General features: G+C 33.1%; 1 protein-coding gene across 7 annotated transcripts in view; it reads left to right on the top strand.

The window, feature by feature from the left end:
- The window catches only part of ELOVL2 (ELOVL fatty acid elongase 2), a 120,013-nt gene extending 105,684 nt beyond the window's left edge, over positions 1–14,329 (top strand). For all 7 annotated transcript variants that reach the window (XM_074271581.1, XM_074271635.1, XM_074271609.1 and 4 more), the window contains 4 exons: positions 7,456–7,627; positions 10,457–10,581; positions 12,073–12,207; positions 14,071–14,329. In XM_074271581.1, the coding sequence (XP_074127682.1) occupies positions 7,456–7,627; positions 10,457–10,581; positions 12,073–12,207; positions 14,071–14,196 (558 nt within the window). In that variant the 3' untranslated portion in view covers positions 14,197–14,329. The remainder of the gene's footprint in view (positions 1–7,455; positions 7,628–10,456; positions 10,582–12,072; positions 12,208–14,070) is intronic.
- The last annotated feature ends 291 nt before the right edge of the window (positions 14,330–14,620 follow it).

The following is a 14,620-nucleotide window of genomic DNA, read 5'->3' as shown; positions in this document are numbered from 1 at the left end:
TAGTAAGCACTTACTGTATATAAAACAATATTTTGGATGCCAGGGTAAACTAGTTTTCTAACCTTCCAAAACTGCTTTACTTTGAATTCTAACCTTGATTTTAAAACTTTAAAACTTTTTTTTTATGGTTTAAGAAGTGTTTTTATCTCAGCAAGCCCATCAGGGCAGCAGCGCAAGTTTTTTTTTTTATTATTTATAATTATAAAAAAAATTTTGACAGTACATATGCATGAGTAATTTTTTTAAATAACATTATCCCTTGTATTCATTTTTCCAATTTTTCCCTCCCTCCCTCCCCTAGATGACAGGCAATCCCATACATTTTCCATGTGTTACAGTATAACCTAGATACAATATATGTGTATAAATCCAATTTTCTTGTTGCACATTAAGAATTGGATTCCGAGGGTATAAGTAACCTGGATAAAAAGACAGTAGTGCTAACAGTTTACATTCAATTCCCAGTGTTCCTTCTCTGGGTGTAGTTGTTTCTGTCCATCATTGATCAAATGGAAGTGAGTTGGATCTACTTTATGTTGAAGATATCCACTTCCATCAGAATATATCTTCATACAGTATTGTTGTTGAAGTGTATAATGATCTTCTGGTTCTGCTCATTTCACTCAGCATGTAAGTCTCTCCAAATCTCTCTGTATTCCTCCTGCTGGTCATTTCTTACAGAGCAATAATATCCTATAACCTTCATATACTGTAATTTACCCAACCATTCTCCAATTGATGGACATCCATTCATTTTTCAGTTTCTAGCCACTACGAAAAGAGCTGCCACAAACATTTTGGCACATACAGGTCCCTTTCCCCTCTTTAGTATTTCTTTGGTATATAAGCCCAGTAGTAGCACTGCTGGATCAAAGGGTATGCACAGTTTGATAACTTTGGGCATAATTCCAGATTACTCTCCAGAATGGCCGGATTCTTTCACAACTCTACCAACAATGCATTAGTGTCCCAGTTTTCCCACATCCCCTCGGCAACATTCATCATTATTTGTTCCTGTCATCTTAGCCAATCTGACAAGTGTATAGTGGTATCTCAGAGTTGTCTTAATTTGCATTTTTCTGATCAGTAGTGATTTGGAACACTCTTTCATATGAGTGGATATAGTTTCAATTTCATCATCTGAGAATTGTCTGTTCATATCCTTTGACCATTTATCAATTGGAGAATGGTTTGATTTCTTATAAATTAGGGTCAGTTCTCTATATAATTTGGAAATGAGACCTTTATAAGAACCGTTAACTGTAAAAATGTTTTCCCAATTTGTTATTTCCCTTCTAATTTTGTTTGCATTAGTTTTGTTTGTACAGAAACTTTTTAGTTTGATGTAATCAAAATCTTCTATTTTGTGATCAATAATGATTGCTATAATTGTACCCTTTTTTGTCCTTTAAAACTTTAAAATCAAAATCAAGAAAATTCAATTCCACTTAAAATATGTTGTTTATACTTTTTTGGGGGGAGAGCTAGTTATTATACACTTATAAGCATAGCATTACAGTTGTTGCAATATATGTGCCATATAAAATTTAAACAAATTTTAAGAGTATTAATAACTTCTCAGATGCTTACAGGGAAAATTAATTTCAAATTTAGAGGATTTAATGCAAAGTTCTGGAGTGTGCATCAAGAAATCTCAGTTCAAATCCAGACATTAGCAGTGTGACCATAAACAAATAATTAAATAATTTAAATTTACTTAATAATTTAATAATTTAAGCTCAATAAGATGGCTCAAGGACCATTTCCAGTCATACTGATCTATACTTGTACAACCTCTCTTCGCTTAAATTTAATTTACTTGAATATCTTGGTATTACCTCCTTGATGTCATGGTCCTCTTTGAGAACGAAGGACAAACAGCAATAGGAAGATAGTGACGTTTCACAAAATACTTCACGGAATTTTTTTAAATAGCATGTTTTTAAACTCTAAAGGGCATTAGAAGTGTGAGCTTTGATTATACCATGATGGACATCATAGATGCTTCATAGAACACAGGAAAAACAAAGCATTTTAATCCAATTACCATCTCACTGAATTTTTTATGAGATTACCATCTCACTTCATTTCAAGTTACAGGGAGAGATATGCAAATATTATTTTCTAAGGATATAAGAATGAAATCCTGGAAAGTACTAAGCTACCACAGAAGATCATATAATCTTATTGTATAGAAAACTTTGGGATTAGGATAACCAACTTTAAAAAGCTTCTTGAGGCATCAATTATAATAACAATACAAGCTATTATAATAATTACCGACATTTGCATAGCTCTTCATGAGTTATAATATGTTTTATATAAGTTAGCTCATTTTTAACCTTACCAACAACCTTGGATGTTGGAGAATAATAATACTACTCATCTGATCTTTATACAGAAACCGAATTTCAAAGAAATTTCAAAGAAATGACTTGTCCAAGATTACAAAGTCAAGCAAAGTCAAGACTCAAGTGCTTCTCTTATAACTACAAATCTTGACTATGTAATTGCTCTCAGAAGCCGTCTAGCTCACCCACATCTGAACAAGAAGTCACTTGGCCATTCACAAATAAGTGGTTATAGAACCTTTGCTTAAATTTAAATCTCTATCAAGAAGCAACCCACAGCTTTCCAAGGTGGATTCTTCTACTTTTAGATAGTTGTCATGGGTTGAAATTTCTATCCATTGATCCTCTTTCTGTCTTTTATGGCCAAGCAGAACAAGTCTCATCCTTTCCTTATGTATCAGACATTTTATAGACACAGGATCATAGATTTAGACCTAGAAGACATAGTATGATTATTCTTCACTGAATTTCCTTCAAATTAATATTCTCAGTTCTGTTAGTAAGCCTCATGAAATGATTTCTCTTTCAGAATTCTCCTGGATGTTCTCTCACTTATTAATACTCATCCAAAACTTAGCACAGTGCTCCAAATAGGATCTGGATTGTGGAAAAATACATCAAAACTCTCCTCTCTCATCTAGACACCAGGCCTCTCACTGTAGCCTAAAATGACATTAGCAGTTTTGACTGCTATGTTTTCAGTGTTAATTCATATAGAGGTTCCAATATGCTGAAAGCCCAATGACAGGTGAGCTGTCATTTAGTCAAGATATAAAAGGCCTAGTGAAGTAGAGAGAGCTCTGCATCTTTTTACATTTATGTATCTCTACTATAAAAGTAATCACAGAATCTCCAAGTTGGAAGAAACCTCAGAAGTCATCTAGTTAGATCCATACTAGAGAGATAGCTTTGCCTAACAGACAGACCTGCTAGAATGAAGAAAGCCTGAGTTGAATCCTCTCCTCCCAAATATATTCATTACCTGGGAAAGTCATTTGCCTCAGTTTTCTCATCTGTAAAATGAAGATAATGTGCCTCAGGGTTATTATAAAGATTAAATAATATAATAATCACTTTACAAAACTTAAAAGTGGTATGTAAATGTGAGTTTTTATTATACTTGAATAGGAACCCTTTGTCCAGTATCCCTGACAAGGAGTCATATAGACTGTACTTTAAGAATACCTCCTGAAACATCCTATTCTTTTGGATTCATCTAATTATTAGGAATTTTTTTCTCTTAAATCCAGATGAAATTTTGGGGAATAGTAGATAAAATACTAGACTTAGAGAGTTAAAAAGACTTAGGTTCACATTTCACCTCAGACACTTGCTAACTCTGTGAGTTACTTAGCCTCTAAGTTGGATCATGTATAAAATGAGGGGAATTAGATTCAATGAGCTCTAAAGTTCTTTCACGCTCTAAATCTACAACCCTATGATTTAAGTCCCTGTAACTCCCATGGTTTGGCCCTACCGAGTTCTGCTCTCAGGGGATGTAAAATGTTATTTAATCACTTTCACACATAACAATCCTTCAGTTACTTGAAGGTGGCTCTAAGGTCTTCTACTTCTACTAATCTCTGATTATCCAAGCTAAAATCCCCAGTTCTTCCAAACTATTTTTAGATGGTGTCTTTTAGTCTCCTTGTATTCTTGGTGGCCCTCTTCTGGTCACAATCCATTTAATCACTGATTTCCCTAATCACTGAGGGACTATAACCTTTCTCATTCTGGACACTATCTTTTCATAAAAGTAGTACTATTAACTGATGATGAGCTTTCAGTTTCTTGGATCTTTTTTACTATTCAGTCTCCCTTTCCCAATTTATTAACTGGGAAAATTATCAACTTATAAACTCAAATGTAGAACTTCTAAATGTGTGTGTGTGTGTGTGTGTGTGTGTGTGTGTGTGTGTGTGTGTGTGTGTGTGTTAAGCTTCATCTTATTAGACTTGTGCTATCATTATAATGCTTATCACAGTGCCTAGCACATCATATGTGTTTAATAAATGCAGGATGACTGTTGAAATCTTTTTGGATTCTAATTTTCTTATCCAATTATTTGAAAGTCTCCCCAAGCTTCATGACATTCATAAATCTGATAAATATGCCAAGAAGATGTAAGATCCTTGCGGGCAATGACTGTTTACTTTTTGCATTTCTACCTCCAGCACCTAGTATATATATGTAAATGATTCTGTGACCTCACAGAAAAAAGTTAGCATTAACAAGATGGATCTTTGTTTCAAGGAGCTTTATATAAAAGAATTTTGAAATCTCCTCAAAGCAGAATATCTTCCTCTTCAAATTCATGTTTGTTTCAGTTATGTCTGACTCTCTATTACCTCCTTTGGAGTTTTCTTGGCAAAATATTAGTGTTTTACCATTTCCTTCTCCAGTTCATTTTATAGATGATGAATTGAGGCAAACAGGGTGAAGTGATTTGCCTGGAGTCACATAGCTAATAAGTATCTGAGATCAGATTTGAACTTGGGAAGATAAAACTTCTTGATTCCAAACTCAGTGCTCTATCTACTCCACTACCTAGCTATCCTCTTCTTCTTCATAATAAATCTTTGTGGAATTTGTTTGTCTATGTTTTTACTCAATCAATCAACAAGCATCTATTATTATGCATTAGATGTTGGAGCTACAAATATAATAGTGAGAAATGCTATTGATTTTTAAAAATGAACAGAAAAAAAGGCAAAATAAAGAATTCTGCAATATTAGAGACATCCCTCCAGACATCAATCACTACTAGCATAATTATTCAACTAGTTTCAAATCCACATTTAACTGCTATACCTTTCCATTTTGTTCATGAATTTATGAGTCAAACTCCTCATTGAAATCCAAGTATATGCATCCATTGATCTAGTTATATAAAAGAATCCATCCTCCTCATTTTTGAAAATCAAGACATTTATCTATCTCCAGTTCTGGAAACACTTCTCTTTTAGTTCTATATCACCTATATTAGTTTTTAAAATGTAATTTAATTTTTCAATTTAAAAATTCTCTTTTCTCTTTCTCTCCTCACCTTTTCTGCATGTGCACACAGGCACACACACACACACATACACACAAATACACAAAACAAAAGCCTTTCAACATATGCATAGTTATACAAAGCAAATTCCTCTGCTGGCTATGTCAGAAAATGTATGTTCCATTCTACAACATTAGTCTATCATCTCTTTGGTTAGAAGTAGATAGCATGCTTCACTAGTCCTTTTGGAATCATGGTTGTTAACTGTGTTGATTAGAGTTTTTAGATTTTTCTAAATTGTTTTTATGATGTTATATTTATAAAGCTCGCCTTGTTCTTCTTGCTTCATACATCTTTCCAGGTTTCTTTGAAATCATCTTTCTTCTTTTTTAAGTATGTGATAATTTAATCTGGGTTGAACTAAGTTTATCTATACATTCTTTTAATTTAATTTTCTTTTCCCCCAGTTACATTTAAACAATTTTTAACATTTGTTTTTAGAACTTTGAGTTCCAGATTCTCTCTCTTCTTTCCTCCCCATCCGACCCTCATTGAGAAGGCACATGTAAAGTTATGTAAAACATTTCTATAAAAATCATGTTGCAAAAGAAAACATAGATCTCTCCCCCAAAAAAACTCTCAAGAAAAATAAACCAAAAACAGTATGCCTCAATCTGTATTGGGACACAATCAGTTCTTTATCTGAGTATGGATAGCATTTTTCTTCACAAATCCTTCAGAGTAGCATTGGATCATTGCATTGCCAATGACCAAAGTAATTCACAATTGATCATTCCACAACATTGCTATTACTTTGTACACAGTTCATGAAATCACCTTTCTTAAACCTGGAAAAATTTACATGAACTGATGTAAAGTAAACAGAATCAAGAAAACATTGTACATTGTAACAGCAATATTTTGTATAATTACCTGTGACTGACTTAGCCATTCTGAACAATATAATGATTTAAGACAATTACAAAAAATTTAGGATGAAAAATGCTATCTATATCTAGAGAAAGATGGAGTCAGTGCAGATAGAAGCAAACTTTCCCCCTTTCTTTTTCTTTTTTTTTTCTTTTGTTCTGTGTTTTCTTTCACAACATGACTAATAGGGAAATATATTTTGCATGGCTGTGCACATAAAATCTATATCGAACTGCTTGCCTTCTCAAGGAGAGAGGAGATCAAAAAGAAAGAAAAAGAACTTGGAACTCAACATTTTTAAAAAGTATGTAAAATTATTTTTATATGTAATTGTGAAAAATACTAAATTTTAAAACCAAAAAACTATCTTTCTTCATTTCTTACAGCAAAATAGTATTTCATTACATTCAAACAGCACAGTTTATTTACTTATCATCCAACTGATGGGATCCTCCTTAGTTTCTAGTTCTTTGATGCTAGGAAAAGAGATGCTATAAATATTTTGCCTGTTTTTTGGTATTTACAGACCAAAGAATACCCAGTTTAGCAACATTTATAAATCTCTTTCCAGAATGTCTGCACCAATTCACTGCTCAACTAATAGAGTATCACCCACTTTAATTATGATTCTTATCATCATGAATTTGGGCTTCCATACAATTCTTTCAGTATTGTCAACTCAGAAGTCTCTTTAGAGGGTTTTGGGTTTTATTGGGTGGGGGAGGATTTCAAACAATGAGAGGGAAGTATAAAACTTTATGCAGAATAAGCCTCTTTTACATTGATGTTAAGCAATACAATCTTAATTAGCTGGAAAAGAGAACATGATGCAGTATCTCTAATGGTATCTTAGGTTTAAATATAAGTTATTATAAAGGTAGTAGCTATAGATGAGGCATTTTCCAACAGCAGACTTATGAGGAGTTAGGAGTGTGAAGCACTGAGGGGTCTGCCTGGAATAGCAAGGAGGCAAAGCTGCCCCTTGCCCGTCCTTATCTTGCCGAGAAGGAAAAATAAAGGGGAAAAATGCCTTAGGTCTTTATTTGATAAGCCTATGCCTGTGATACAAATAGAGAATGATTTTAGGGAAGCATAGTAAATACATGATAGATCAGTACAGACAGTGCACATAGGTGTTCTGCTCTGAAACAAAAGTAATTCTTCTTTTTCACTTTGCAGGTAGCCAGAGTTCTGTGGTGGTACTACTTCTCCAAACTGATAGAATTCATGGATACAATTTTCTTTGTTCTGAGGAAGAAAACCAGTCAAATTACTTTTCTCCATGTATACCATCATACATCAATGTTTAACATCTGGTGGTGTGTTCTGAACTGGATACCATGTGGACAAAGTAAGGATTGGTTATTTTTTTCACTTCTGAATGAATGTGATCCTGGTCCTAACAATTCAGACTGTACCAACAGCATAAGCTGCAAGAGCAGAGGTGGATGCTTCACATCTTTAGGACCCAAGGACTTGATTCTGGCTTCAGGGACTTGAGACTGGCAAAATCAGGAATGATTTTTTTTAAGCTAAAATTTCTTTAAGCTTTGCAAAACATCAAAATACCCATACTTTTGCACAATCCTACTTTAGTATAGCTCTGAGAGTACACAGACTACACACCAATACCCATGATCACAGATTATGATGCAGCTGACATTAGTTTATTCCATTTAGTGTTTTGCTTTTCCCCTATCCTCAAAATGGAAGTTATTTCCATAACCTAATACTGAGATCCAAACTTATCCAGTATTTGAAAAAACAGAGTGGGCCAAATTTACATCAGACAGTTTGACCAGAGGTTTGGGCCTCTGTGTTGATTCTCTTACTTAAAATCACAAGAACAAGTAACTGGATTTCCCCAATTAATGATAAAAATGCAAATTGAAACCAGTGTGAAGCAGAAAATAAAGTCCTTTGAAAGTATCTCTCCCAAAAGGTTTCTTTAAGTGCTTATAGAAGTGGGCATGATACTAGAGAATCCAAAGGATAACAAACAAGCTTGACTTTTATTTATCAGTGCTCACATTCCTCAGATTTAAAAATAAATATGAAACAATAGCTGTACCCAAAGGCTCCTGGTTGGTGTTAATAGAATATTTTGCAAATAACAAATTACATGCTAGGTTGAATATTATAAAAATGGTATTTAGTAATTACTCATTTGCTTTTGTTAATGAAAGTCAGAGGAACTCAGGTGAGTGAAAAATATCATGAATTAAATTCCATTGAGTGTGCTACCCAGTGTCCCAATATGAAGATCAGTATCTGTATTTTTGTGAAAGTAAATATAGTTTATCCAGTGATATACTCAGTTAACCAACATTTTAATGGGAGGCAGTGTCAAGTAATGGACATGTCATGGAACTTGTTTTCACTAGGAAGATCCTGCCTCATGAAGCTAGTCTAGCTGTGGTATCCTGGGTATGCCACTAAATTGCCTAAATTCAGTCTCCTAATCTCTAAAATGGAGATGATGATAACTAAATTATTTATCTCACAAGTTGTTCTGGAAATCAAGTGAAATCATGTGCGAAAAACACTTTACAAAGTATAAAGCTAACATATATAGCAAATGTACATTTGCTTTTCTATTTATCTAATGAGTAAAAGGTTTATGGCTTTGGGAATTAATGTGCAAGATTGCTATCCAGTTTTAAATTCCTTAGAGGAATAAAATATAGTCATTATTATTTTTAACATAATTTAATAAATGAAGTAAAGGGACAGATTTCTAGCTTTTAGCTTCAACCCACAATAAAGGGATAAGGACACAACAGAGAAACGCAGAAATTCCAGAGTGAGAAGCAAGTTCTCCCCATCCCATCCCATCACAATATGTTATCACATTATTTAAAAAAAATCTATCTCAGCTTAGCAAAAACTTTAGCATCCCAGGGATGTTTATAAAGGTTGGATAATTTTATTATGGCGAAGTAGTTATGCAACCATCTTCTCCAAAGTATAAATCTCTGCTCCAGACATGTTTTCCTCTAAATTTTAGTACAAGTATCTATTCAAATATTGGACAAACTACAGCAAGGATGTAATGTGTTCAAATTTTCATTTGTATTCATATTATATTATACTCATAATTGTATTCAATACAAAAGCATTTATAATGTGTTTGAATGTATTCAAAAATAATATATTCAAAGTTTTGCTTTAAGTCCACACTGTGTGTGGGCATCTCTTTCTTGTAGTTATCAGTTTATTGCCCAACAGAACTAAAAAATGGTATTTAATGACTCTTTGGCATTGCCAAACAAGAGCACAAGTGTTTTCATCTGTTCATTATCTCTCAGGACCTTAAGGTAATAAATTCAGAGCTGTAAGAGATTTAAAAAGCCAAAGCATTTTTCTCATTTTACAATCTTCTATCTGCCCATCACATATTAAGTGCCTACTATATAGAAGGCACTGTGCTAGGAGCTAGGGCAATTGCTAATATAAATCAAATAAATAAGGGCACATCTTTGCCCTTGAGAAGTTTACAATTCAGTGGGAAAAATGAGGTGTGTAGGGGGAAAAGCTCATTCAAAATAAAATGTAAGGTCCAAAAAGGGATATTAGTCAAACACTATGAGATTTCACAGGAAGAAATGAACCTTTTTAGATAAAGGAGCACCAGGGAAAGCTTTATGGAGGCATCAAAATACAATTTGAGCTTTGTATAGGATCTCAAGACTTAGATAGGATAAAGATATCACAACTTATATTATCATCCAGGCATTGAGCATATTTATTTATGGGATGGCCTCTAACGATCTGTTATATATCTCCATATCCATGTGGTAGATGCTCATACATATTTGCAGATTGGTTATAGTCAAATTAATAGCAACCTAGGAGCATGTGTCATCTTCATTAGTCTAATAAGAAAAAAACAGGGACCTTATGGAAACTATAGTCTTTCTGGAAAAAGCAAAAAAAAAAATTATGATGCAACCCTTCCAACAATAAACTTGACCTAAATATTTAGAGTAAGAAAGGACATAGCCAGAGTATAGCCTTTGGAATAATTATTATTAGATAGTGGTATCAGGATTACTTAATGATTTCTATCTTTTATACACAGCAAAGAACTTTAAAAAAAAAAGAGTTGTGTTTTGACCTTAATGGACTTGATCATGATAATTTAAGAAATTAAATAGTCGTTTTCTTGTTCTTTTCACAGGTTTTTTTGGACCAACATTGAACAGCTTTATCCACATTCTAATGTATTCCTACTATGGACTCTCAGTAATTCCATCCATGCACAAGTATCTATGGTGGAAGAAATACCTCACACAGGCACAACTGGTATGTGAACTGTTATTTCAACTTTTTTCCTTTTAAAGGCCACGTAATAACATCTACATACTTTCATGGAAGAGGAGAGGATACCCAGGATATCTATTCTGTTAAACTCTCATAGTTTTGATGGCTGACTTTAAAAGAACTAACCCTTGTATATTAGAATATCCTTTATCTATATATGGGTAGCAGAGAAAGGTGGGTTAGCTGCTACTTTGAAATAGACAATAAGTTCCTCATTACATAAAGTTTATATAATATTTTAAAATATTAAGGCTCAAAATATCTATGGAGAACACCTACTATGGACCATTTTCCTCATTTTATAATTGGAGAACATTATAGTCATATGTGATGTGAAGCAGCTGGTCAAGGTCAAATAGATAATTACTGACAGGGCCAGGATTCTTTATCAGTTATGTCATATTGCTTCACTAAGAAAACTTTCAAATTTATTTATAGTCTAAAATCTCTTTTTTTTTCTCTTATAAATTAGATAATTAGAATCTCATTATTCATTCACTGTAAGATTTGGAGGAAATCATAGTCTTTTGGAGAGGGAAAGGGAAACAGAATTTTAATGTCTTCAGTTTAAGGGGTTTTGGGTTTAGAAAGGACTCAACCAATGTAGATTGGCACCTTCTTTGCAATCTATAGTCTTAAAGATGTGCCGTGAGCAATGAGGATTTAAGTAAATTGCCTCTGGACAAAGACAGGGCTTAAACCTGGCTTTTTGACACTGAAACCAACTTTCCGTCTAAGGTAAATAGACAAGTGAGATTAAAAAAAAGAAGGTTATGACTCTTACAGAATCCTTGGATCATAGATTTAGAGCTGGAGAGGACATTAGAAATCATCCAGTCTTATTCTTTCCTTTTATGTAAAAGAAAACTAAAGCCCAGAGAGATTACACAAGTATTTTAGTGGCAGAGCCAGGATCTGAACCCAAATCTTTAATTCAAAGGGCAGCTAATGGCACAGTAGATAGTATGTCAGGTCTATATTCGGGAAGATTCATCCTCCTACATTCAAATCTGGCCTCAGACACTTATTAACTGTGTGACTCTGGGCTAATAATTTACTCCTGTTTGCCTCAGTTTCCATATGTGTAAAATGAATTAGAGAAGGAAATGGCAAACCATTTTTGTACCTTTGTCAAGAAAATCCTAAATGGGATCATACAGAATCAGACATAATTGAAAACAACTGAATAACAAAATCCAATTCTAAATTCAGAATTCTTTTCCCTATGGCCTACAATCTATGAAATTATAATTATATGGAATATAATTTAATTATACATCATATATTTCATATAATGGACAATTATATATTTACAAATATTCTATCTAGGATAAAAGAATTGTTGAAATTATTTTAATATGTCTTGCTAAACTCAGAAAAGCTTAAGGAACAAGCCTCATGATTTTGAAGAAGATTTTATGTGACTCAAAAGTTTATTCATTTATAGCTCTAATTTTTGTGTATCTCTTACAGATCCAATTTGTGCTAACTATATCACACACCCTGAGTGCAGTTGTGATACCTTGTGGTTTTCCTTTTGGCTGTCTCATCTTCCAGTCTTCTTACATGCTCACATTAGTCATCTTATTCTTAAATTTTTATGTTCAGGTGAGTTAAAATAAGTGTTCTTAGATGGGTAAGAATGTTATCTTTTTTTATAGATTTCTACATTTTGACATCATGTTTGCTTTGTACTTTCAAAGTCGGAAGTTTGAGAGTATTGTCTCATATAATTGATCTTGGTCCAGGAAATCTTACATACAAAAACAAATAGCCAAAAAAAAATGTTTTTTGTAAATGAGTTTTTTTTTTAAATCTTGCTATTATGTTATCAGTCAGAGTTGTGGCCTTTGATATTCATTTGAAAGAATTTCTTTCAAATTATTGAGTAAAGAAAGGTCATATTTGCCTTTTTCTTATCAAGTATTATATCCAGAAAAGGAGATGGATTCAATAAACAACTTTATAACAACTCTTTTGTTTAAAAACTGATAAAAAAAATAATAAAGCATAGATCACAAATGAATGAAATTTTAAATTAATCTATTTTTATAGGAGTGGAACAAAAATAAAGAGCATTAGAAAAAGATAAATTTGACATACAAAATAATATTTGAAATTGTATTCAACTGTTTTCTGTTTCTATAGAGAAATAAATAGTTCCTTCTTATTTTCTACTTATAATTTTAGCCAAATCATAGAGAAACTAACACTGAAATTGGCTTGGTAAATTTGCCTTTGAATGTAAGCTACAAAAGATAAGTATCCAGGGATACTTTCTAGGGATAATTGCACATGAAATTGGTTAAGTTGCTGATCGTATCAGAGGGAGCTAAGAGAGTCATTCACTTTGCTACTTCACGGCCAGGAACAAAGAAAAGCAGATTGTACAGTCCAGTAAGGGCTAGAATTGGTTACATTGGCTCAAATTAGACCAGAGCCTTTTGTGAGCAAATTATATGATTTCATTCTCAATCCTAGGTGATACCTTTGACTGTCTTAAAAATAATTTCCTTGCTCAGCCTTTACAGGTAGAGCTCCTGTATTTTGGGAGGGTAGTGGGGAAATGGCACAAGCCAATTCAGGTAAGGACCAGTACCTTGGCTTTTCATGCTACAGCCTCAATAGCATTTCATTGAGTCCTTATATAACGAGGTATTCAAACATGCATAGACAGATCTCCTTGAGTCCAAAAATCTGGTTACACTTACTGGAGAGATAATTACTATAGCAATAGTCACATAAGAAAATACATAGGCTAGTATAGATTAGGAGGAAAAAAAATAAGCTTTAAAATTATGCAACTACTTTGACTTCTATCTAATTGTCATATGTAAATAGAGCTTAAGAGGATATTCTAGCTTTAAATAAAAGGAAATTCTGTCTTCATCCATGCATTAAATCAGCATTTATTAAGCACTTAATACATGGTAGGTACTGTAATAAGTGCTGGGGATAGAGACAAAAATAAAGCATTTCTTAACCTCAAGAAGCTTATATTCTATTGGTAAGAAACTATAGGTATACAGATAAGTAAATATAAAATCTGTACAAAGCACCCATGTCTAAGGTAATTTGAGTGGTAAAGAAGGGATACTAGCAAATGGGGGAACTCAAGATAGGTCTCATGTAGGAGATGGCTATTGAGCTGAGCCTTAAAGGAAGCTAGCAGTTCAAAAAAAAGTAGAAGTGAAGAGAGGGAGCCCTTCAGGGCTATAAAGGAGATTGTGTTGCATGAAGGCAAAAGATAGAAACTTGTGTGCAAAGAATAGAAATTAAGCCAATTTGACTTAGAAAGTTCTGTGAATAAAGAAGTATAATCTATAGTAAGCTTGGAAAGGAAAAAGTCAACTAGAGTCATTGTGAAGAAGTAAAAAAGTTTTGAGTACTGTTGGGGGTATGTTACAGTGATATAGAAAAGTTCTCACTGAAATACTTTTATATTTTTTTCCTGATCTGCATGTCCAACAGACATACCGGAAAAAGCCTCTGCGACAAGATACAAAAGAGAACCCTACAGGAAAAGAAATCACAAATGGTTTTCCTAAAGTTCATTTCATTGCAACTAATGGAATTGGGAACAAGAAAGCACAGTGATAATAGGAAAGAGAACAGCACACAATGGAGCCTAAGAAAGTCTTTTGTTTTAAAACAAAAACTGAGTTGAAACAGTTCTTTAAATTTTAGTGCAAACTGACATCTGTTGTTTATAAATCATTTGTACCAAAAATGTATTATTAATTCATTGCTATTAGGTTTAACATATTTACTAGATGCTTTGGTAAAAGGTTAACCACTGAGATGATGCTGGAAATTTTAGATCTCAACATTAATGTAAAAACCTCTCAAGTGCCCTCTCATCCCCATGTTTCTTTTTATGATGCCTTATACACTGTTTCCCAAATAAACCCAAAGAACATTAAGCATTTTCATGGTAAGCCTTTAAGGAAAAAAGTTAGGATTTTGTTCAGGTTAAAATGTTTAGACTACAATGTTTATTATCTTCTAGGCTACATAGAAT

This window comes from Sminthopsis crassicaudata, chromosome 1 (genome assembly GCF_048593235.1).
Source record: "Sminthopsis crassicaudata isolate SCR6 chromosome 1, ASM4859323v1, whole genome shotgun sequence".
Classification (NCBI taxonomy): domain Eukaryota; kingdom Metazoa; phylum Chordata; class Mammalia; order Dasyuromorphia; family Dasyuridae; genus Sminthopsis; species Sminthopsis crassicaudata.
The sequence above is the reverse complement of the archived record's forward strand: the minus strand, read 5'-3'. Positions and strand labels throughout refer to the sequence as shown.